This window comes from Meles meles, chromosome 17, assembly GCF_922984935.1.
Source record: "Meles meles chromosome 17, mMelMel3.1 paternal haplotype, whole genome shotgun sequence".
NCBI classification, from domain to species: Eukaryota; Metazoa; Chordata; class Mammalia; order Carnivora; family Mustelidae; genus Meles; species Meles meles.
This window is the reverse complement of record NC_060082.1, coordinates 52,776,449-52,799,590: the sequence shown is the minus strand read 5'-3', so window position 1 is coordinate 52,799,590 and position 23,142 is coordinate 52,776,449. Positions and strand designations below refer to the sequence as shown.

At 36.4% G+C, this 23,142-nt stretch overlaps 1 protein-coding gene across 4 annotated transcripts in view; it reads right to left on the bottom strand.

Annotated features, from left to right (window-relative positions):
• ACBD6 (acyl-CoA binding domain containing 6) overlaps positions 1-23,142 on the bottom strand; it is a 209,260-nt gene that overhangs the window by 132,146 nt on the left and 53,972 nt on the right. For all 4 annotated transcript variants that reach the window (XM_045982961.1, XM_045982960.1, XM_045982962.1 and 1 more), the window contains exon 4: positions 4,390-4,472. In XM_045982961.1, coding sequence (XP_045838917.1) covers positions 4,390-4,472 — 83 coding nt within the window. The remainder of the gene's footprint in view (positions 1-4,389; positions 4,473-23,142) is intronic.

The following is a 23,142-nucleotide window of genomic DNA, read 5'->3' as shown; positions in this document are numbered from 1 at the left end:
TAAAACAATATATGTTGTAGCTTTTTCTGCAATTACACCTCCCTCAGAAAATTTTAGAGTACAATTTACATGTAAGGGATAAGCTTTTACACTTTCACTCCAGTTCATATTTTTTACCAAAATATAAAATTAAAGCATAATCACGTTCATAGTTTATTATACTTATATTATGCCACTTTATAATCAGAACTAAAGAGCAGCCAATCAAAAGATATTTCTAAAATATTTTCAAAATCCAATGTTGTTTAAAAATTTTTAACTTTATAAGTCAATGATGAAAGCATCTCTTTAAAATTCTACAGGCTTTTGTGTTTGACCACAGCAGTGACCTCTGGTATTTTCTGCCAAAACAGTTCATTTGTCTCACAGAACAACTAATCAATTCCAGAGCCCATCAATCATCTTAGTTGTACACTGGTCTGGTCTTGCTTAGAGAAGGTCCAGATGGCTGCCTGTCTAAGTGGGATTAATAAAATTCTGATAGATTACATAGCATCAAACTACAAATATAACAGGGAAGACCAAATCTTATTGCAGGGTAGAATGGGCACTGTACATGCTTCATTTATTGTATTTTTCATTCTTGCCCTAATTTCTCAGTTTACGTGCCAACTTCTAGATAAAACCTTCTAGCATACGAGTCACTAAAAGTGATTTCTTGTTAAGTGAGTCAGTGTACGTAGTGCAGAAGCATTTGACTCTTTGCAAAACCCTATGCTTATTAATCAGAGCTTTTTCTGCCCATCTGTAGTATAAATGAAACACATCTGATCTTAAGACTAGAGCAACTGTCTGTGAGTTCAAAGATTTGTCACTCTCTTGTTTCTATAGTTCCAAACATAGATTCTAATAGTACTGGCTCTTCCTTTCTCATTTTCCATTTTCTCTTACAAAACCAAACAACCTGTACTTAATTCTATAACCAAACCAACATGTGATTTTAGCTAACATAAGCCCTGTGCCCTGGGTCTCTGTTGTGGGGTTTCTGTGATGAATAACAATACCAATAAAAGTTAACAGTTACATAGTAACTTATTTTGTGCCAGATACTACTTTGAGATGCCTGGGCATACATACTGATATAATCCACGTAAGTGTCATATGAGAAAAGTAATATAATTATCCCCATTTTGCAAATAAAGTAACTAGTCACAGAGCTAATAAGTGGTGGAACCAACATTTGAGTGCTGGCAGTTTGGCTTCATAGTATTTTATACTTAATTAGCCTCACACTGTATCTCCCTACAGAACAATTAACCAGCTTCATGATAGAAAACTGGTGTCAGGGGGCACCTGGGTGGCTCAGTCAGTTAAGCAGTGACTCTTGATGTCGGCTCAGGTCATGATCTCAGGGTCATAAGATCCAGCCCCGCATCAAGTCCCATGTTGGGCTTTGCGCTTATCATGGAGTCTGTTCCTCTTCTGCACCTCCCCCCACAAAATAAATAAAATAAAATCTTTAAAAAATTGGTGTCAGCGCTCTAGAATATTAACACAGAGATCTGTACCTATGACATTATTTGTCACTTTCTGTGACAGAGTAGAAATAAGGGTCAGAATCAAAACAGGCTCAGAATTGGCCCCAGTGGCCCTTGGCTCAAGAACATTTACAATAGGGACACCTGGGTGGCTCAGTCAGTTAAGTGTCTGCCTTTGGCTCGGGTCATGATTCTAGGGTCCTGGGATCAAGTCCTGCATCAGGCTCCCTGCTCAGGAGAGAGCCTGCTTTCCCTCTCCCTCTGCACCCCTGTGCTTTGCTCTCTCTCCCCCTCAAATAAGTAAATAAAATCTTTAAAAAAAAAAGAACATTTACAATAAAACAAAAATGGGCCTTATCACCTACAATGCACATTAATCGGGAAAGCTGCCAGAACAATGGAGCCCAAGCCTTATTAAATGACTTTATCAGATACTGATTTTTCCTGATCTTTAAAAAATTTTTAGAAGACTATATATATTAAAATATCCAAAACAGACCCTCAAAATACTTTTTTAGGGGGCTCCTGGGTGGCACAGTCAGTTAAGCATCTGGCTCTTGATTGCAGTTTAGGTCATGATCTCAGGATCATGAGGTCAAACCCCAGTCGAGTTCCATGCTGAGCACATGTAGTCAGCTTGGGATTCTCTCCCTTCCTTCTGCCTCTCCTGCTCATGCTCTCTCTCCCTCCCCCCCCCCACTCTCTAAAGTAAGTAAATAAATAAATAAATACAAAATGCTTTCTAGTTCCTTTTTTTGTAGATTGGTTCTACAGAAGAGAACTTTTCCCGTTCACCTAAGTCTACCATTTAACATTTCTAAAACTCTAAAACCTATCACTTTCACCTCAGTTGAATATAATTCTGCCAAGAAACTGCAATTAATTTCAGTTAAAGCACAACTTCCTTTTGGAAAAATAAAATACCAGGTATATTTCACCTAAGTAAAAACAAAATTTGATTACATAAGCAAATAGCCTATATTCATTGTTGCAACTGCATTCTTATACTTTAGAAACAATAGGGTCACATACGATCCTTTATTGAAATATCCAACATTTCAGTTTAGAGTAATTTTTATCATGAACTAGTGGAATTGTTTAATTACAAAATAATTTGTCAAATATAAGAAAATAACTAAGTGCTGTTATTTCTGATCTGCTATTAGCAATAACAAAATTAATGTCCGTAATAGTTAAAAGGCTTTCAGTGGTTCACATTCATGTTTCCTACTATTTCATATCATTTTTTTTTAAGATTTTTTATTTATTTATTTGACAGAGAGAGATCGTAAGTAGGCAGAGAGGCAGACAGAGAGAGTGAGAGGGAAGCAGGCTCCCTGATGAGCAGAGAGCCCAATGTGGGACTCGATCCCAGGACCCTGAGATCATGACCTGAGCCGAAGGCAGCAGCTTAAACCACTGAGCCACCCAGGCGCCCCTACTATTTCATATCTTAAAAATACGTTCCAGAATATATAAGAAGACTAAAATTTACATGACTTAAAAAAAAAGGCCAAGACTAAACATCTTAGAAGAATGTGTCACATGACTTTAAAGCAGAACAAAATCCTTTTCCTGATTTCCACACAGTGCTGAAAGAAAAAAATTATCCAAGAAATTTTATATATAACATATAAAATGTAAGATCCTTGTTCGATAATACAAGATGACCATTAAGAATCTTTAAAATCGTAGTTAAAAAAAATCCCTGCATAACATAAAATTTACCATCTTAACCAGTTCTAAGTGTATAGTTCAGTAATGGTAGGTACATTCACATTGTCAAACAACCAATCCCCAGAAATTTTTATCTTTCAAAACTAACTCTACACCCATTAAATAACAACTCCTCCTTTCCCACTTCCTCCAGCCCCTGACAACTCCCATTCTACTTTTTGTTTCTGTGAATCTGATACTCTTGATACCTCCACATAAGAGGAATCACACTGTATTTATCTTTTTATGAATGGCTTATTTCACTTAGCATAATGTCCTTAAGGTTCATCCATATTCTACAGTCTATGTCAGAATGTCCTTCCTTTCTAAGGCTGAATAAGATTCTATTATTCTATTATTCTGAATAAGAATAATTATTCTATTATATCACATTTTGTTTATCCATTCTTCTGTCGATGGACATTTCGGTGGCTTCCACCTCTTGGCTATTATGAATAGTGCTGCTATGAACATGGGTGTGCAAACAGGTCTCTGAGATCCTGATTTCAATTCTTGTGTATATAAACCAGAAGCTGAATTGCTGGATCATACAGTAATTCTTTGTTTAATTTCTTCGAGAGTCCTCCGCAATATTCTCTTTACTGTACCATTTTATACTCAACATGATTTTTAATCTTTAAAAGAAATAATGCTAATTTCACAATGACAACAACAAGTTTAACTTTTTTTTCTAAGAAAGAATGTAAATATTTTCTAGAAATTGTATAAGCTCCATGGGACTGAATCAATACTTCCCCTTACATACTTCAGTTCAGACTGCAGCCATACTTAAAAAAAAAAAAATGGCATTTTTATCAGTACTGTGAATAAACCTAGACATATACATACACACACTCACACACACAAAGAAATAAGGTATTCTGAGGAAAACTAACACCAACAACAAAACCCCATGGTTTCAGATTGTGTGAGACACAAAACCTTGCCTTACCAACTACTTACGTGGTGGGAAAAGTTACTATCTGGCACTGATTCAGACGCTTATTGACTACAAAGATAATATATCTAAAAAATTTTCCTGCTATTTATATATTACTAGAGATACAACCAAATTAGTTTCATTTAAGAAAAAGTTCTTCACAAATGGAAGTTTTCAGAATTAAACACACACACACACACATATACACATTTAGATGTATGTATCTCTATTATCAAAAACTAGAAGAGAAATTACCTGATGATTTCTTCATGATACAGAGAACTAACAACAGGCCCACCAAAACCAGTATTTGCTTCTTTTCCTTTCTTCTCTGGTGACTGTAGGAGGACAGAAGGTGAAAAAAAGACACATGGAGTAAGGCACTGTGTATTTAAAATAGTTACAAAATACTACTTTTCTAATGAATACTAAAGATTTGAGGTCCACCATTTTTCTAAGGCCCTAGTAACAACTTCAAGACGGTATCCAAAAGGCAAGATGACCCTCAGGTCATCAGACTAATGGCATGAGTACCCACCAGTTTTCACTACTGAGCTCTGGAGCCACCTAAAGTCCACCATTCCCTTAGCTGATTATAAGATGTCAGCTTTGCTCACTGTGGAAAATACTGATGCTCAATGTAGAAAAATGAAAAAGAAATATGACTTATACATACCAGATAAAAATGTAATCATGAAAATCTAGTTAGCAAAACTAAAACTTCCAAGTAAGAAAAAAACTAAAGAAAATAAGTTAAATAAGTAAATAAATAGAAAATAAAAATAAAAATAAACACTTTTAGGTGGCAAGAAGGAAGGAGAAGGTGGAAGAGAGAGAGGAAAGGAGGTTATGATCTAAAATAAATGAAAAAAGAAACAAATTGTTATTGGAAGACTTTCCAAAATCAAATATTCAATAGGCCCTGACCCTCAATATTCTCAAAAAGCAGAAAATTAAGATTAGCAAAAGATCTGAACAGACAACTTACCAAAGAAGAAACACAGATGGCAAATAAGCAAATGAAAAGATGTCCAACATCATACATTGTTAGGGAAGTGCAAATTAAAACAACGATGAGATACTACTAAAAAACTCTCAGAATGGCTAAAATACAAAAGACTGATAACACCCAATGCTGGTAAAAACATGAAACCACCAGGGCCTCTCATTCGTTGCTGGATGAAATGCAAAATGGAACAGCTACTTTGGAAGGTGGTTTGGCAATTCTTCTAAAACTAAACATGGCTTACACATACACGATGTATAATGTGGTAATACACATTACACATACACGATACGTAGAAGCAATCTTGTTTCTACGTATTTACCCCGCCAAAACTGAAAATTCATATCCACAGAATATCAATGTTTTTTTAATATTTTATTTATCTGACAGAAATCACAACTAGGCAGGCAGAGAGAGAGAGGAGGAAGCAGGCTCCCCGCGGAGCAGAGAGCCCGATGTGGGGCTCGATCCCAGGACCCTGGGATCATGACCTGAGCCGAAGGCAGAGGCTTTAACCCACTGAGCCACCCAGGCGCCTCAGAACATCAATGTTTAAAGCAGTGTTGTTGTTGTTTTTATAACTGGCAAAGCCTAGAAGCAACCAAGATGTCTTTCAACAGGTGAACAAATAAAATGCGGAACATCTGTACAACAGAGTATTATTCTCTGATAAAAAGAAATAAGCTCGGGGCACCTGGGTGGCTCAGTGGATTAAGCTTCTGCCTTCAGCTCAGGTCATGATCTCAGGATCCTGGGATCGAGCCCCGCATCGGGCTCTCTGCTCAGCGGGGAGCCTGCTTCCCTCTCTCTCTGCCTGCCTCTCTGCCTACTTGTGATCTCTCTCTCTCTGTCAAATAAATAAATTAAAATCTTAAAAAAAAAAAAAGAAAGAAGCTGTTCTATATTAACAAAGAAAAATGACAGTAAACAACTAAAATCATTAATTAAAAAGGAGATTTTTACAACTGGTAACACAGGATTAAAAAAGGATTTTAAGATACTATGAATAATCATACACCAAGTTGGATAACCTAGAAGAAATGCATAAATTCCTACACATATATAACCTACCATGATAAAATTATGAATAAAAAAATCTGAAGAAACCTATAACCATTAAAGAAATTGAATCAGAAATTTTAAATCTCCCAAAAAAGAAAAGCCCAGGACCAGAAGACTTCACTAAAGAATTTTACCAAACATTTACAGAATTAACACCAAATCTTTTTTTTAAATTCCCTATGCATATTTTTTAGTAAATTAGAATAAAATCAAATATTTTTTTTTCTCACCATAGCACATACCCTCCCCAATGTCCCTCACCCAGCCACCCCATCCCTCCACCGCCCTCCCACCCAACAACCCTCAGTCTGTTGCCTGAGATTAAGAGTCTCTTACAGTTTATCTCCCTCTCTGTCATCTTGTTTCATTTTTCCCTCCCTTCTTAAACTCTTCCAAAAAACTAAAGAGGAGGCAACACGCTTAACCTCATTTTATGAGGCTAGCATCACCTCAATACCGAAGGCAGACACAGAAACTAGACGAAAACTATAGAGCAATAGAGGAATACTGATGAAAAAATCCTCAACTAAATACTAGCAAATTGAATACAGCAGTACATTAAAAGGATTATATACCATACCATGACCAAGTAGGATTTATTCCTGTGAACTTAAGGACAGTATGGTTCAACACATGAAAACTGATCAGTGGAATATACCACATTAACAAAATGGAGAAAAACTGTGTGATCATCTCAATTAGTACAGAAAAAAGTATTTGACAAAACTCAACACCCTTTCATGATTAAGGGGGGAAAAAAAACCCCATTCAATAAACTAGAAATAGAAGGAAACTATTTCAACATAACAAAGGCCAAGTGTGAAAAGCCCATAGCTAACCTCATACTCAATAGTAAAAAAACAAAAACAAAAACTGAAAGCTTTTCCTTAAAGATCAGGAACAATGCAAGGATGCCTACTCGTAACACTTCTATTCAACACAGTATTCAAAGTCCTAGCCATAGTGCATGGAGAACTGAGAAATAAACAACGAATCTCGGAACACTGAAAAAAAAAAAATTAAAAAAAAAAAAAAAAAAGTCCTAGCCAGACCAATCAGGCAAGAAAAAAAAAGGTATCCAAATTGGAAAGGAAGAAGTAAAAAGATCTCCATTCACAGATGACATGATCTTGTACCTAAAGATCCACTCTACATACACACATACAGACATACAAGAAACTGACAGAACTAATGAACAAATAGAGCAAATTTGTAGGATACAAACTAAAACACTGAGATCATGTAATGTCTGAGAGAAAGAGAAATAAGTAAGTTTTCTAATATTAAAAAGTGATTAGTATTATGGAAAAAATGTGGGGAAGAGAATTGCAATTTTAGGGCCTCACAGAGAAGGTCATTTGAATAAAGACATAAGGGAAATAAAGAAGTGGGCCTTGCAAAAGAGCTAATACAAAGGCCCTGTGGGGAGGGTATGGTTAGAATGTTAGAAAACTCAAGTGTTCTTTGCTGAAGGCTCATTAATATATTTCAGGGGGCAAGACTAGAGGCAAGAACACAATATTTATTTATTATAATATTTATTATAGTGCAGTCAGCAATTAATTATCTCTTTTATTTGTGTGAAAGTGTATTTTACCCTCACTTTTTTTTGTATTAACAATTAGATTCACGTAACAAAATTAACCATTTTAAAGTGTACAAGTGAGTGGGATTTAGTACATTCACAATGTTGTACAACTACTACCTCTATTTAGTCTGCAAATATTTTTACGATCACAAAAGAAAATCTTAAACCCCATGCAGTCACTCCGTTGTTCCTTCTCCCCAAAAGCCTGGCAACCACCAACCTGTTGTTTTGGTTTTTGAGAAACGATCAAAACTATTTCAACAGCAGCTGTACTACTTTACATTCCCACTAGCAGTGTGGGATGCTTCTAAAATCTCCACATACTTGCCAACACCTGTTACTATCTTTTCATTATGGTCATCTTAGTATATGTGAAGTAGTTATCCTGGTGTTTTTTTTTTTTTTTCTTTGTTTTTCATTTTATTTATTTTTTCAGTGTAACAGTATTCATTCTTTTTGCACAACACCCAGTGCTCCATGCAAAACGTGCCCTCCCCATTACCCACCACCTGTTCCCCCAACCTCCCACCCCTGACCCTTCAAAACCCTATCCTGGTGTTTTGATGTGCATTACCCTAATAACTAATTTCATGTGATTGTGGGCTCTTCTTTTCAGAGAAATGTCTATAAAAGTCCTTTGCCCATTTATTAGTTGTTATCTTTTGTTGCTGAGTTGTAGAAATTATTATTCTGGATACTAGCTCTTTATCAGATATATGACTTGCAAATATTTTCTCCCATTCTGTAGGATGTCTTTCCAGGTTCTTGAGTACTTCTGAAGCAGTAAAGTTTTAAATATGATCAAGTTCTACTTACCTATTTTTTTCTCTGGTTGTGTTTTTGTCGTTGTGTCTAAGAACCCACGGGCAAATCCAAAATCATGAAGATATATTCCTAAGTTTACTTTAAAGAGTTTTATTAACTCGTTACTTAGATCAATGATCCCGTTTCAGGTAATTCTCGTACATAGTGTGAGAAAGGGACGCACCATCATGTTCTTGCGTGTGGATATCCAGTTGTCTCAGGCATTGTTTGCTTAAGAGATTATTCTTTCTTCATTGAATGGTCTTGGAATCCTTATTGAAAATCAACTCATCATAAATATGAGGGTTTATTTACACACTCAATTCTATTCTACTGGTCCCTAAGTTTATCTTTGTGCCAATACCAAACGTTTTAATTACTGTAGCTTTGTATCAAGTTTTGAAATTCAAGTGTGAATCCTCCAACTCTGTTCTTTATCAATACTGTTTTGTTCATTTGGAACCTCTGCAATTCCATATGAATCTGAGAATTGGTTCTTTCATTTCTGCAAAAATGGAAGAAAGATCGCATTGATTCTGCAGGTCATTTTGGGTAGTACTGCCATCTTAACACAATAAAATCTTACAAGCTGTGAACATGGGATATCTCCCCATTTATTTAGGTCTTTGCTAATTTGTTTCAGCAATGGTTTTTGGTTTTCAGCGTAAAATCTTTCCCATTCTTGGTTAAAATTATTCCCAGGTATCTATTCTTTTGGATGCTATTATAAATGGAACTTTTCCTTAGTTTCCATTTTGGGGTGTTCATTGATGGTGTATGTCACTCTTGTATCTTGTAACTTCGCTGAATTTGTCTATTAACTCTAGCAGGTTTTTTGTGAACTCTTTAAATTTTCTATATAGAATCATGTTATTCGTCAACAGAAAGAGTTTTCCTTTTTCCCTTTCAATTTGGATGCTACTCATCTTTTTCTTGTCTAATTGCTCTGGCTAGAATTTACAGTACAACGTTGAGTAGCAGTGGTAACAACAAACATCCTTATCTTATTCCTCATCTGAAGAAGAAAGCTGTTTGTCTTTTACTATTGAGTGTAAGGTTACCAGTAGGTTTTTTCTAATGCCCATTATCATGGTCAGTAAATTTCACCTTCATTTTTGAAATCTATTTTAACTGGTATAGAATTAAAAGTTGATAGATTTTTTTCCTTCTGATGTTGTCCCTATTGGCTTCAGACTTCTGAAAAAGTCTGGGGTAGTTCTGACCTTTGTTCTTCTGTATCATGGGTTTTTTTTTTTTTTTTTTTTTTTTTTTGCCTGGATGCTTTAAAATTATCTTTGTTTCCCCAGTTTTCAACAATTTGATTATCTTACGCCTTGGTATGGTTTTATGTTTCTCCTGCTTAGGACTCATTGAACTTCTTGGATCTATGAATTTATGGCAGTGATTCTCAATTAGAGGAGATTTTTTTGCCTCCCATCCTTGCTCAAAGGTATCTGGCAACCGTCTGGGGCAATTTTTACTTGTCACAAGTTGGCATCTAGTGAGTGGAGTCCAGAGATGCTGCTAGACATCTCACAAAGCACAAGACAGCCCTCTACGACAAAGAATTGCCCAGCCCTAAATGTCAATGGTGCAAAGGTTGAAAAACTTTGGTTTATAGTTTTCATCAAGTGTTTAAAATTTCAGCCAACATATATTAATTTTTTTCTCGCTTTTCCTCTGTCTCCTATTTTTTCTCTTCGTTATGGGGCTCCAGTTATATACATGCCACATTGCTTGCTATTTTCCCACAGTTCACAGGGGCTCTGTTCTTTTTTTATTCAGTCTTTTTATGCTCTGTCCTTCATTTTTATTAGGCTCACTTGCTATTTTGTATTCTTTAAATTATGTTAGACTTTGTTTTGGCATGAATTCAGTTACATGAAATCAATTTGATCCTTTCAAGACTCACTTTCAGAGTTCTTTTAAGGTGGGGGCAGAGCAGCCTTTGGTCCAGAGATTCACTTAACCTCACCACTAAAGTGAAATCCTTCTGAGGCCTCTACATTATTTTGTTCCCTGTACCACACTTTCTTCCCACTCTGACTTGTAGCAAATGAAATATTCTCAGTCCTACCTCAACTCCAGAATTGTTTGGCTTACTGCTTCCCTGCATTTCTTTCCTCGGCTTGTTAGTTCCCTCTCTCACATAGTATTAATATTCAGACAAAGGGACCCCTCTGCACATCTTTGGAATGCTCTCTCTTTCTGTGCAAGAAGTTGCTCTCTAGTAGTCCACTTCCATTTTCCAGCTCAAATTACTGAGAAAGCCAGACTCTTTTGGGTCCCTCTTCCCTGCACTGTAGCCTGGAAATTATTTCCAGGCCATAAGCTGAGGCAATATATAGGGCTCATTTTGTTTCCCTTCTTTACTAGTTGTATACTACTTTTAGTATATCTGGAAAAATCACTGTTTTTCATCTATTGTGTCTGGAATTCTTTTTTTTTTTTTTTAAAGATTTTATTTATTTATTTGACAGACAGAGATCACAAGTAAGCAGAGAGGCAGACAGAGAGAGAAAGAGAGAGAGGAGGAAGCAGGCTCCCTGCCGAGCAGAGAGCCCGATGTGGGGCTCAATCCCAGGACCCTGGGATCATGACCCGAGCCGAAGGCAGAGGCTTTAACCCACTGAGCCACCCAGGTGCCCCTGTGTCTGGAATTCTTACAGTTTCAGGCAAAAGAGTAAATCTCACCCCCATTACTCCACAGCGCCCAGGAGAAGTCCCACAAACATTAATTAAAAAACTAGTATAATATTCCATGCATAATTTACTTAACTATTATCTAATAGTTTTCTAGGTTATTTTCAATTTTTCACCTCATAAACAAAGATGATAAATATCTTTGTATATAAAGCATACTATAGCTTTAATTAAAATCTTTAGCAAAAAATGGCTCCATAATCTGATTTATAGTGTATTTTAAGAATATCTCTTCTTCCTGGTATTAATTTCTCTTTCTGAAGCTTTGTGCATGGTAGAATGCTGGTAACAACTTTTTTGGAGGAGGAGGGGAGAGATTATATCTTAAGCAGAAATAAAATTTAAAAAATAATCTGCCATTATCAGATTGAATTCAGAATAAAGCTGCCAAAGATGCATTAGTTTTGCTCTCCATCTACTTCATCTACAAGAAGGGTAAACTTTGGCTACCTTACCCTCCCATTTCCACTCCAATGAGAGGTTTCTCATAGAGGCTTAAAAAGTGTATTCCATTTCTCTCTACTCAAAATTCATTAGGTTATTTTTATGTTACATCAGCAGTTAAAGAAAGAGGCTCCAATTTGGCAGCCAACAGGATAAAATTTGCCAATTCTTACATTGCCTCAGACTGTATTATTTGAGACAGTGAAATGCTCCTTCACTCAAAGGGGAAAGGATAAGTTGTTGGCTGAGTCTTTATCACTTGATTCAGATTCCACCTTAGCCAGTTGCAGAGTCAAAATTTAAAACCTTGTGAAGCATTCTTTTCCAGCTGAAAAATAACTATTCCAAAGATTATCAGGCTAATATATACAAGGAGAGGGTTTCTTGCTTCCATGTGCTACCTTTTTTGGCTTCTCTTTTATTGGTTTGTTTGCTTAATTTGTTTATAGGTCTAGCTGCAGAAATTTGGGTAAATTAACCTCTCTGCCCCTCTGTCCTCCTTTGTAAAAATAGAATATTATTACCCATCCTATGTGGGTGTTTGAAGATATAAAATATGTATGTAAAACAGAACAGTGCCCAGCCCAAAGAGGATACTATATAAGTGTTAATTAATGTAATAATAATTATGAGCCAAAATACAGCCATTTCTCCAAAAAAGTGCTTCAGTAATACAGATAACAAGATGCTTTGATGTGAGACTTATAATAATGAAGAATGAGTCTTTATCTAAGACAAATTTCAGAATCTCTTGCTAAAGCAACCAATCCCAAAACCAAACAAGAAACTTACCAGAATGCTTGTCATTAAGAAAAAAAGAAAAGAAAAATGAGACTTAAGTGCTCTACACTTTATATATACTATCCAATTCCAACTTCAAAACAATTCTGGAAAGTTGGCATTTTTACTACATTTCACTTAACCTAAGACATCAACTATAAGAAGCACCATTATTTTCTGTAATGCTAAGAAAGAAAAAACACATAAATATAATACACTACAATTTTAAGACACATCCAGAACTTTTCAAAAATCTCAAGAACTTAATAACTGTCTTATATTTGATGAACTATACCTCCATTTTAGATTAGAAATTAGAATTAGAAATTTTAGATTAGAAAGCCGAAGAGATATGAAGTACCCACTGCCACATAGTAAGTGGCAAAATCAAGATTCAAACTAAGCTCTTCTGACATCCAAAGCCTGTGTTCTTTGTTAAACTATACTACTTCTCCAAGCGACTTCAGAAACCATTATTATATACTGACAATACTCTGAATTAAAATTTTGTTCAGTTTCTTAAGTGTAATTTAAAAAAAAAAAATTTAAGGGGGCGCCTGGGTGGCTCAGTGGGTTAAAGCCTCTGCCTTCCGCTCAGGTCATGATCCCAGGGTCCTGGGATCGAGCCCCGCATCAGGCTCTCTGCTCAGTGGGGAGCCTGCTTCCTCCTCTCTCTCTGCCTGCCTCTCTGCCTACTTGTGATCTCTGTCTGTCAAATAAATAAATAAAAATCTTTAAAAAAAAAAATTTAAGTACCTGTTTCAAAAGGAAACTTCAAGATTAAACATATAACTGATTTTTGAGGCTAATTTATGATAAATTATGAAAATTTAATCAATTTCACAGACTAATAACTATATTCCTTGAAAAAGAATACTTTTCTAATAATTCTTCACAAATATTCACTGTAATTTTTTTCTGAAACATGAATATTCATTTCCACATACAAGAGTAAGAATATTAATCTCATCTCAGTTAGTATCTGTCACGAGTGTTAAAAACAATAACAACAAAAACCTAGGAGCTCCTGGGTGGCTCAGTCAGTTGAGCATTCAACTCTCGATTTCAACTCAGGTCGTGATCTCCGAGGGGTAAGATGGAGCCCTGCATCAGGGTCCTCATTCAGCGCTGAGTCTGCTTCTTCCTCTCTCTGCTTGTACTCTCTCTCTCTCTCCAATAAATTAAAAAAAAAAAAAAACCTATCATGAAAATGCTATTTCTAACAGTACTACTTCTAAAATTTCACAAGATGGGGGGGGTGCCTGGGTGGCTCAGTGAGTTAAGCCTCTGCCTTTGGCACAGGTCATGATCTCAGGGTCCTGGGATTGAGCCCCACATCAGGCTCTCCGCTCAGCAGGGAGCCTGCTTCCCCCTCTCTCTCTGCCTGTCTCTCTGTCTACTTGTGATCTCTCTCTCTGTCAAATAAACAAATAATAAAATTATTTATTTTTTTAATTTTTTATTTTTAGATTTTATTTATTTGACAGAGAGATCACAAGTAGGCAGAGAGAGAGGAGGAAGCAGGCTCCGAGAGAGAGGGGGAAGCAGGCTCCCCGTGGAGCAGAGAGCCTGATGCAGGGCTTGATCCCAGGACCCTGAGATCATGACCTGAGCCGAAGGCAGAGGCTTTAACCCACTGAGCTACCCAGGCGCCCCAATAAATAAAATCTTTTAAAAATAGATAGATAACATTTCACAAGAGGGGTGCCAAGGTGGCACAGTTGGTTAAACGTCTGACTCTTGGTTTTGGCTCAGGTCATGATCTCGGGGTGGTGAGATCCAGAATGTGTTGGGCTCTATGCTCAGCATGGAGTCTGCTGGACATTCTCTCTCCTTCTCCCTCTGCCCCTCCCAGCAGGGCTCGTGCTCTGTCTCTCTTTAAAATAAACAAGTGGGGCGCCTGGGTGGCTCAGTGGGTTAAAGCCTCTGCCTTCGGCTCAGGTCATGATCCCAGGGTCCTGGGATCAAGCCCCACGTTCGGCTCTCTGCTCTGCAGGGAGCCTGCTTCCTCCTCTCTCTCTGCCTGCCTCTCTGCCTAGTTGTGATTTCTCTCTGTCAAATAAATAAAATATTTAAAAAAAAATAAAAAATAAACAAGTGAATCTCTTTTAAAAATAAATTACTTTAAAAATTTTCACAACAAAGATAAACTTCATAAATCTACATATTTTTCGAAAGATTTTTATTTATTTGAGAGAGAGAGAGAGCATGAGAAGGGTGAAAGTCAGAGGAGAAGTACACTCCCCAAGGAGCAGGGAGCCTGATATGGGACTTGATCCTGGGACTCCAAGATCATGACCTGAGCTGAAGGCAGTCGCTTAACCAACTGAGCCACCAGGTGCCCAAATCTATGTATTTTAACCTTAGTTCCTCTTAAAACTACAAACAGTATAGTAAAAAAAATCAACTCCTAAACCCTTAACTACAATGGACATTTAATAAGGATGTCAATTATCTAGAAATGTTACATAAATGCTTAAACTACAATTAGAAAATAATTTTTAGATCAAAGAAAGCAGAAATAGTATGTGCAAGTAGATATTTTAGCCAAGCCTCCAAATTTCAGCATTTTCTACTATTCTTTGCATATATACTACATACAATAGCTTAAAGAGTGATGCAGATTTTTTAAATATTAAAAAAACTTAAAAATAAACTTTTTTAACCAAGTATTTTTTACCACCAAAATAAAGGAGATAATTTTTCCAGATAATTAATATGGTCAATAGGACTCTTAGAGAATCCTTATGATTCACCAAACAAATTTCATCACTGTACAGCAAAACAAAAAATAAGCTGTTCTTTTACCACTCTATAATGGAATTTAAGAATAAATATATTAATTTTGTCTTCTTAATTTCCTGGCTATTGTCAATGTTTGGTTCTAGGGAACTTTAAAACAAAGGACAGGGACACCTGGATGTCTCAGTCAGTTAAGTGTTCAACTCTTGATTTCCACTCAGGTCATGATCTCAGGGTCATGAGATCCTGTTCAAGATTCTCTCTCTGCTTCTTCCCTCTACCCCTTCTCCCTCTCTAAAAGAATAACAAAGGTATCAAAGATAATCACTTGTACACATGCCCAGTTTCCAGGATATGTAAAGCACTATATGTGAAACACTTACCTTTATGAAGTATTTTTACTCAAAATAATGCTACTTTAAAAGGTCTCTCATGGAAAACTAGCCTCAGGTTATTATGACTTTATAGAAATTTAACAATGACCAATATTTAAATGTTCTTTGAAAAATTTTTCTGAATATCATATCTATTCAGAAATTAGAGCTTTTCTTAGAATTTAAGCATCAAAGAAAATCATAAAAGATCAACATTCAAATATTTAAACTAACATTTCTGTAATAATGTAGTAAAAATAAGTTAAAAGAAACTGTATTTTAAGCAAATGGTTACTATTTCTATAATATTATAAGCAATATAACCAAATGATCTCAAATGTAAGAAAAACATTAGGATCCAAAGGTTAAACAGAACATGGTTATAAGCAAGCAATAATGAGATATCTGAAATTAATGTAACACTGCATTTTAATTGCACTTGAATTAAAATAAATATTTTAGATAATTAATTAAAATTGCAAATTAAAACAATGAGCAATGAATTTTAAATTAATTCCATTAGGATAATAAAATCATCCAATTTGGTAAAGCTGTAGTGAAATGGGGGTACTCACACTACTAATAGCACTCGACTTTGTAATATGGTATCACTCTTTGGAATACAGTACTGCAATCTTACTAAGGCCCATAAAAATATTAGCATACTTTCATTTTTTCCACCACTAATACAACTTCTAATAAAACAAAAAGGACAATCCTGAATTATAGTACCTTTGTAGGATTTGTAGAATTCAAGCACAATCCTGTCACTCATCTTTACTTGAAATTAATGTTCTTGAATTTTTAACATTGAAATGGGGATTGGTATAGATTTTGGGAGTCTATACCTCCCTTTTCTGTTATTTTCATAAAGTATTTAAAAATCTGGCCACTGAGATACTTCCGAGAGTACTTGGCTCTGGTCCCCTTTCCCCCTTTTACCTTTTTTTTTTTTCCTTTTGTCTGTATTATCATTGTCCTGCTTGGTTGTGATTAAATTCCCAGTAGATCCCTCTCAGTGTAAGGTTTTATACTGGAAGGGAAATTTGGCTGGTTAATTTTGGACCAGTGCCCAGACAGCTCTAAAGAGCCTTACCATGAACCTTTTAAACTCAGAAATGAAGTGTGCAAAATCCTCTAAACTACCTGTTGGCAAAAAAGTAAAATAAACTACCTGTTGGCAATTTTAGGATCAGGCCATTCTCAGGTTAGACTCCCTATTGCTTCCTCCTATGGAGATCCCAATGCTACACTAATCTTGATGGTTTGTTCCAATTTTATCTAATCTACTACTTTTTACAGAGATACTGCTTAAGAGCTTTTGGTTATGCTATTCTGGTTATTCTGTTAAGAAAGCATTTGGGAATATTCAAAAACTATGCTATAGCCACTGCCATTCTTCCCAGGATTCCAAGAGCCATAAGTGATTTTTGATGGAATACATGAATGGGAATACACAAACAGATAGGTTACTAGTACTAAACTAGGTTATTTCCCTTTTTTTTAAGTTTAAACTGGGTGTACTTCTATTCCATTCTCTTTTCCATTACTTCTACCTCTATTCAACCAACTACCTTAATAGGATGAATGGATGATATCATGAAAGAGAGGTACGGAGATTGATAAGGCAAAAGCAGTTTATTTTACTTATTTCTAGCCCCAGTGTGGGACTTGAACTCATGACTCCAAGATCAAGAGTCAGATGGTCTATTAACTGAGCCAGTGAGGCATCCCAAGGCAAGACAAGACAAGCTTAGTGAACATCTTCTATTTGTGGCTTACCAAAGTCTTTTGAACACTATCTCAACATTTTAGTAAATTTCCATATTGTGGATCTCAACTCTCCAAAGCAGAAACCTCAAAACCTCATTTCTCAAGACTACCTTGCAGCAACCATATGCAGGTCTATGACCTAGATTCCATTACTCAAATGCACAAACAAGCCAGCTGGATATAAAATGGAGTTACATGTCCCTGACTGCTGCAAATTATACTTCTTGGTTTACAGCTCAAAATCTAGTTGATATGATCCTATCAACCAAAGTAGTGTGTTTGATACAAGCAGAATTCAAGTAATTAAATCAACTTATCATATTAATTCATATTTTATTGTTTTGTTTTTTTAAAGATTTTATTTATTTGACAGACAGAGATCACAGGTAGGCAGAGAGGCAGGCAGAGAGAAAGGAAGGGAAGCAGGCCCCCTGCTGAGCAGAGAGCCTGATGAGCCTGATGTGGGGCTCCATCCCAGGACCCTGGGACCAAGACCTGAGCCGAAAGCAGAGGCTTTAACCCCACTGAGCCACCCAGGTGCCCCAAATCAATGTTACCTTATGGATGGATAGCTCTCAAGAAATATGGCATCTATTGTTTTGTGACTGTTACTTTTAAAATACATATTTATGAACTCATCAGATATGCAAACTTACGGACTGGAAAACCTTTAACAAACATCCAAACATTACAGGTGCTGGAGTTTGATGTTTGCTATAGACTTTTATAAATACCCTTTATCGGATTAAGAAAGTTCCCTTCTATTAACAGCTAGTAATGGTTTTTATCCTAAATGTGTATTAAATTTTGTTGACTCTTTTCTTCTGTCGAGATGATCGTATGATTTTTTTTCTGCCTAGTATGACAAATTACGCTGCTTTTCGAAAGATAAACCACTCTTACATTCCTAGAATTAACTCTACAATGATGCTGTGTTATTCTTTTTATTCGCTGCTAGATCTGATTTGCTAATATATTTTACATTTTTTTTTCACCCATGTTAATGTGAATAACTGATCTGTATTGTTCCTTTTTTGTATCGTTCTTGCCAGATGTCAAGTTTATTCTGGTCTTAAAAAATGAAATGAGAAGTGTTTCCCCTTTTCCTGTTTCCCAGATGAGTCTATGTAAGACTGGCAGTATTTCTTCCTTAAATGACTGAAAGAATGTACCAGCTAAGCTATCTGGGCCAGAGGTTTTCATTGCAGTAAGTTCTTTAAGACTCACCTTCTTTTTTTTTTTTTTTTCTCTCTCTCTCTCTTTTTTTTTTTCCATTTTATTTATTTTTTCAGCGTAACAGTATTCATTCTTTTTGCACAACACCCAGTGCTCCATGCAAAACGTGCCTTCCCCATTACCCACCACCTGTTCCCCCAACCTCCCACCCCTGACCCTTCAAAACCCTCAAGACTCACCTTCTTTAACAGTATTTGTTCTTCCAGTCCATGAGCCTGGAATGTTTCCATGTCTTAACAGATACAGAAGTATTCAGACGTTCCATTTCATAGTTAGTCAGCTTTGGTAAGTTAGTGGTTTACTTGAGATGTTTTTAAAAATGTGTCCATTTTTCTAAATAATCAATTCATTTGCCTAAAGCTGTTCATAAGATCTACTTATTTTTTGATTCCTCGACATATGTGGTGTCCCTTCGGCATTCCTGACACTGACCATCTGTCTTTTTTCTCTTCTTTCTTGATCATTCTTACTAGGGTTTTATCAATCTTTTCAAAGAACCAACTCTTGGCTTTGCTGATCTTTTTCCTGCACACATCTGTTTTCTATTTGATTGGCTTCTCTACTTACCTATTTTTTAAAATTTGATTTTTTGTTCTTTCTGTAGCTTCCTGAAATGCAAACTTAAAGCATTATGTCCTCTTGGGAATTACAACTCATTCAAAGAAACTTATTGAGGATAAATATCTAGAAATACTCTTAACTTTTAGTGGATTCTGTGGCTTCCGACTTGAAAAAAAAAGGATATCACCTCACACCAGTCAGAATGGCTAAAATTAACAAGTCAGGAAATGACAGATGCTGGCGAGGATGCGGAGAAAGGGGACCCTCCTACACTGTTGGTGGGAATGCAAGCTGGTGCAACCACTCTGGAAAACAGCATGGAGGTTCCTCAAAATGTTGAAAATAGAACTACCCTATGACCCAGCAATTGCACTACTGGGTATTTACCCTAAAGATACAAACATAGTCCATAGTCTCTTATGGTTCACCTCCCCTCCCCAATGTCCATAGCCCGCTCCCCCTCTCCCAATCCCACCTCCCCCCAGCAACCCCCAGTTTGTTTTGTGAGATTAAGAGTCATTTATGGTTTGTCTCCCTCCCAATCCTGAAAAACAACCTGAGGGTTTTGAAGGGTCAGGGGTGGGAGGTTGGGGCAACCTGAGGGTTTTGAAGGGTCAAGGGTGGGAGGTTGGGGAAACAGGTGGTGGGTAATGGGGAAGGCATGTTTTGCATGGAGCACTGGGTGTTGTGCAAAAAGAATGAATACTGTTACGCTGAAAAAATAAATAAAATGGAAAATAAAAAAAGAAAAAAAAAAAAGAAAAAAAAATACAAACATAGTGATCCAAAGGGGCACGTGTACCCGAATGTTTATAGCAGCAATGTCTACAATAGCCAAGCTATGGAAAGAACCTAGATGTCCATCAACAGATGAATGGATAAAGAAGATGTGGTATATATACACAATGGAATACTATGCAGCCATCAAAAGAAATGAAATCTTGCCATTTGCGACGACGTGGATGGAACTAGAGCGTATCATGCTTAGTGAAATAAGTCAATCAGAGAGAGACAACTATCATATGATCTCCCTGATATGAGGACATGGAGAAGCAACATGGGGGGTTAGGGGGATAGGAGAAGAATAAATGAAACAAGATGGGATTGGGAGGGAGACAAACCATAAATGACTCTTAATCTCACAAAACAAACTGGGGGTTGCTGGGGGGAGGTGGGATTGGGAGAGAGACAAACCATAAATGACTCTTAATCTCACAAAACAAACTGGGGGTTGCTGGGGGGAGGTGGGATTGGGAGAGGGGGAGGGGGCTATGGACATTGGGGAGGGTATGTGCTATCGTGAGTGCTGTGAAGCGTGTAAACCTGGCGATTCACAGACCTGTACCCCTGGAGATAAAAATACATTATATGTTTATTAAAAAAAATAAAATTTTGGAAGGGGAGGCGAACTATAAGAGACTATGGACTCTGAAAAACAACCTGAGGGTTTTGAAGGGTCAGGGGTGGAAGGTTGGGGGAACAGGTGGTGGGTAATAGGGAGGGCACGTTTTGCATGGAGCACTGGGTGTTGTGCAAAAACAATGAATAGTGTTACGCCGAAAAAATAAATAAAATGGGAAAAAAAAAAGAACTACTAAAAAAAAATTTTTTTAAAAGTTAAAAAAAAAAAAAAGGAGAAATGTGTTCTTGTTTTATCAAAAAATAAACTGATGAATGGTAAGAAAAGGCTAAAAATAAAAATTTCCTTGGCCTCTATAAGGCCCTTCCTCTTACTTAGATGTAAGCCAAAACAGACAACTAGGTAAAACTGTAGTACCTGGGGTACAGAAAGATTAGTAAAGAAGCACTTCCACTAGCATTTCCCCAGACAGTGTATTTTAGATCCTCTAGAATAATCAAAAAGCATCTTAAGTAACTGTCTTTGGTCCTACTATATTGCAGAACAACTTCAAGGAGGAATGAGTAGGAATCTTTTCTACCTATTATCCAAGTACTTCACTCCCTTACCAATTTAACATCCTTATTCAAGTATTGCCCTTCTCAATACATCGCAACCTGACCATCCTACTTAGAACTATAACCCAAAGCTCTATATTATACTTCAAACCCTTGTCTTCCTGTGTAGAATTTAAGCCCCACAAGGGTAAAAGTTTTTGTCTGTTTTTGTTTACTGATGTATCCCAGGAACTGAGAACAGTGTCTGGTACACAGAAGACACTTAATAAATATTTGCTGGATATATGAATAAATGGATAAGAAAAATAAGCCACAGCTTCAAAGAAGGTGGATTTTTACAGGAGAGTGATTTTTTTAATTTATTTAATTGGCATAAAGAAAGACAGTGAGAGAGGGAATAAGGAAATACAAACAGGGAGTAGTGGGAGAGGGAGAAGCAGACTCCACACTAAGCCTGGAGCCTGACATAGGACTTGATGCTATGACACTGGGACCATGATCCGAACCAAAATCAAGAGTTGGATTCCCCAACCGACTGAGCCACCCTCCTTCAGGTATTTTAGTTAGTTCTCACCACAATCCTATAAAGCAAACATTATTATTTCCATTTTCTGGAAGAAAAACCCGTGAAGGTTAGGAAAATTAATAATTTTTCCTTAAGTTACATAACTAATAAGTAGCAGAGTAGTATTTCAATACAATATGTCTCACTCTAAAATTAATATATAACTAAAATTCACTCTCGGGGCACTTGGGTGGCTCAGCTGTTAAGCATCTATCTGCCTTTAACTCAGGTCTTCCTGAGCCCCTCCCTCTACTCACATGCGAGATCTCTCTTCCTCTCTCTAAATAAAATCTGGGGCACCTGGGTGGTTTAGTCATTAGGCCTCTGCCTTTGGCTCAGGTCATGATCCCAGGGTCCTGGGATCGAGCCCTGCATCGGGCTTCCTGCTCTGCGGTGAGCCTGCTTTCCTTCTCCCACTCCCCCTGCTTGTGTTCCTGCTCTTTCTCTCTCTCTCTGTCTCTCTTGGTCAAATAAATAAATAAATAGTATCTTTTAAAAAAAGTTTTTTAAATAAAATATCTAAAGCACTTAACATAATTCACAGCACACTCAAAGAGCTCAGTAAATATAGCTAATTATTATTTTTATCACTAATGAGTGTCTTAACCAAGAGGCATGTATAAATGGACCAATATCAATCTCCAGTTAAGTTTCTCCAGGCAAAGTCAGTCTTTGACCCTGTCCTATATACCACCTTCATCAATAGTTGACTCAAGATACAAAAAAAAAATGCTAATCAAATTTCCTGATGACAGGATCAATGAAAAAGACACCATAAATAAATGACACACTCATGATCTGAAAAAAACCTGATTTTGAAATAATATAATGAAACAAATAAATGTAATTTAATATGAGGACACATAAAATACTGAACATAACACAATAGACACTGCATAACAGAATCTGAAGAAAAAAAGATGGGATTGTAGTTCTCTGAAAGTATAAAAAAAATTAACATTTTAATGTAGCTGCCAAAAAGTTAAAGTAATTTTAAGCTATATCACAGAAATACAGAACTCAAATGAGAGAAAAGTTCTATTCTATAGTGGTCACGCTATGTCTCAAATAGTCTGTTCAATTTCAAAAGCCATACTGTAAGAGATGCTAAGAAACCGAAACTTGTTCACACCAGAATGACTGGGATGGTGGTAAGGCTTGATGGCAAATGGGGATGGAGAACAATTTTAGAAATTACAGATATCTAGCCTGAAGAAGAGGAAACCTAAATGCTGTTTTAAAACTATTAATAAAGGACTCTTGTGTAGATCAAGAATTGGGATTTAGGCCTAGAAGGCTACAAAACAGAACATATGAGAAAACAACAACAATAAAAATAAAACAGTGAAATAGATTTTGACCTCATATAGAAAGAAGCTTCTAATAACCAGAGTAAAAAAGTTGGGCTGACTTCACAAATTGTATATTTGCATCACTAGGAATCTTCTTCTTC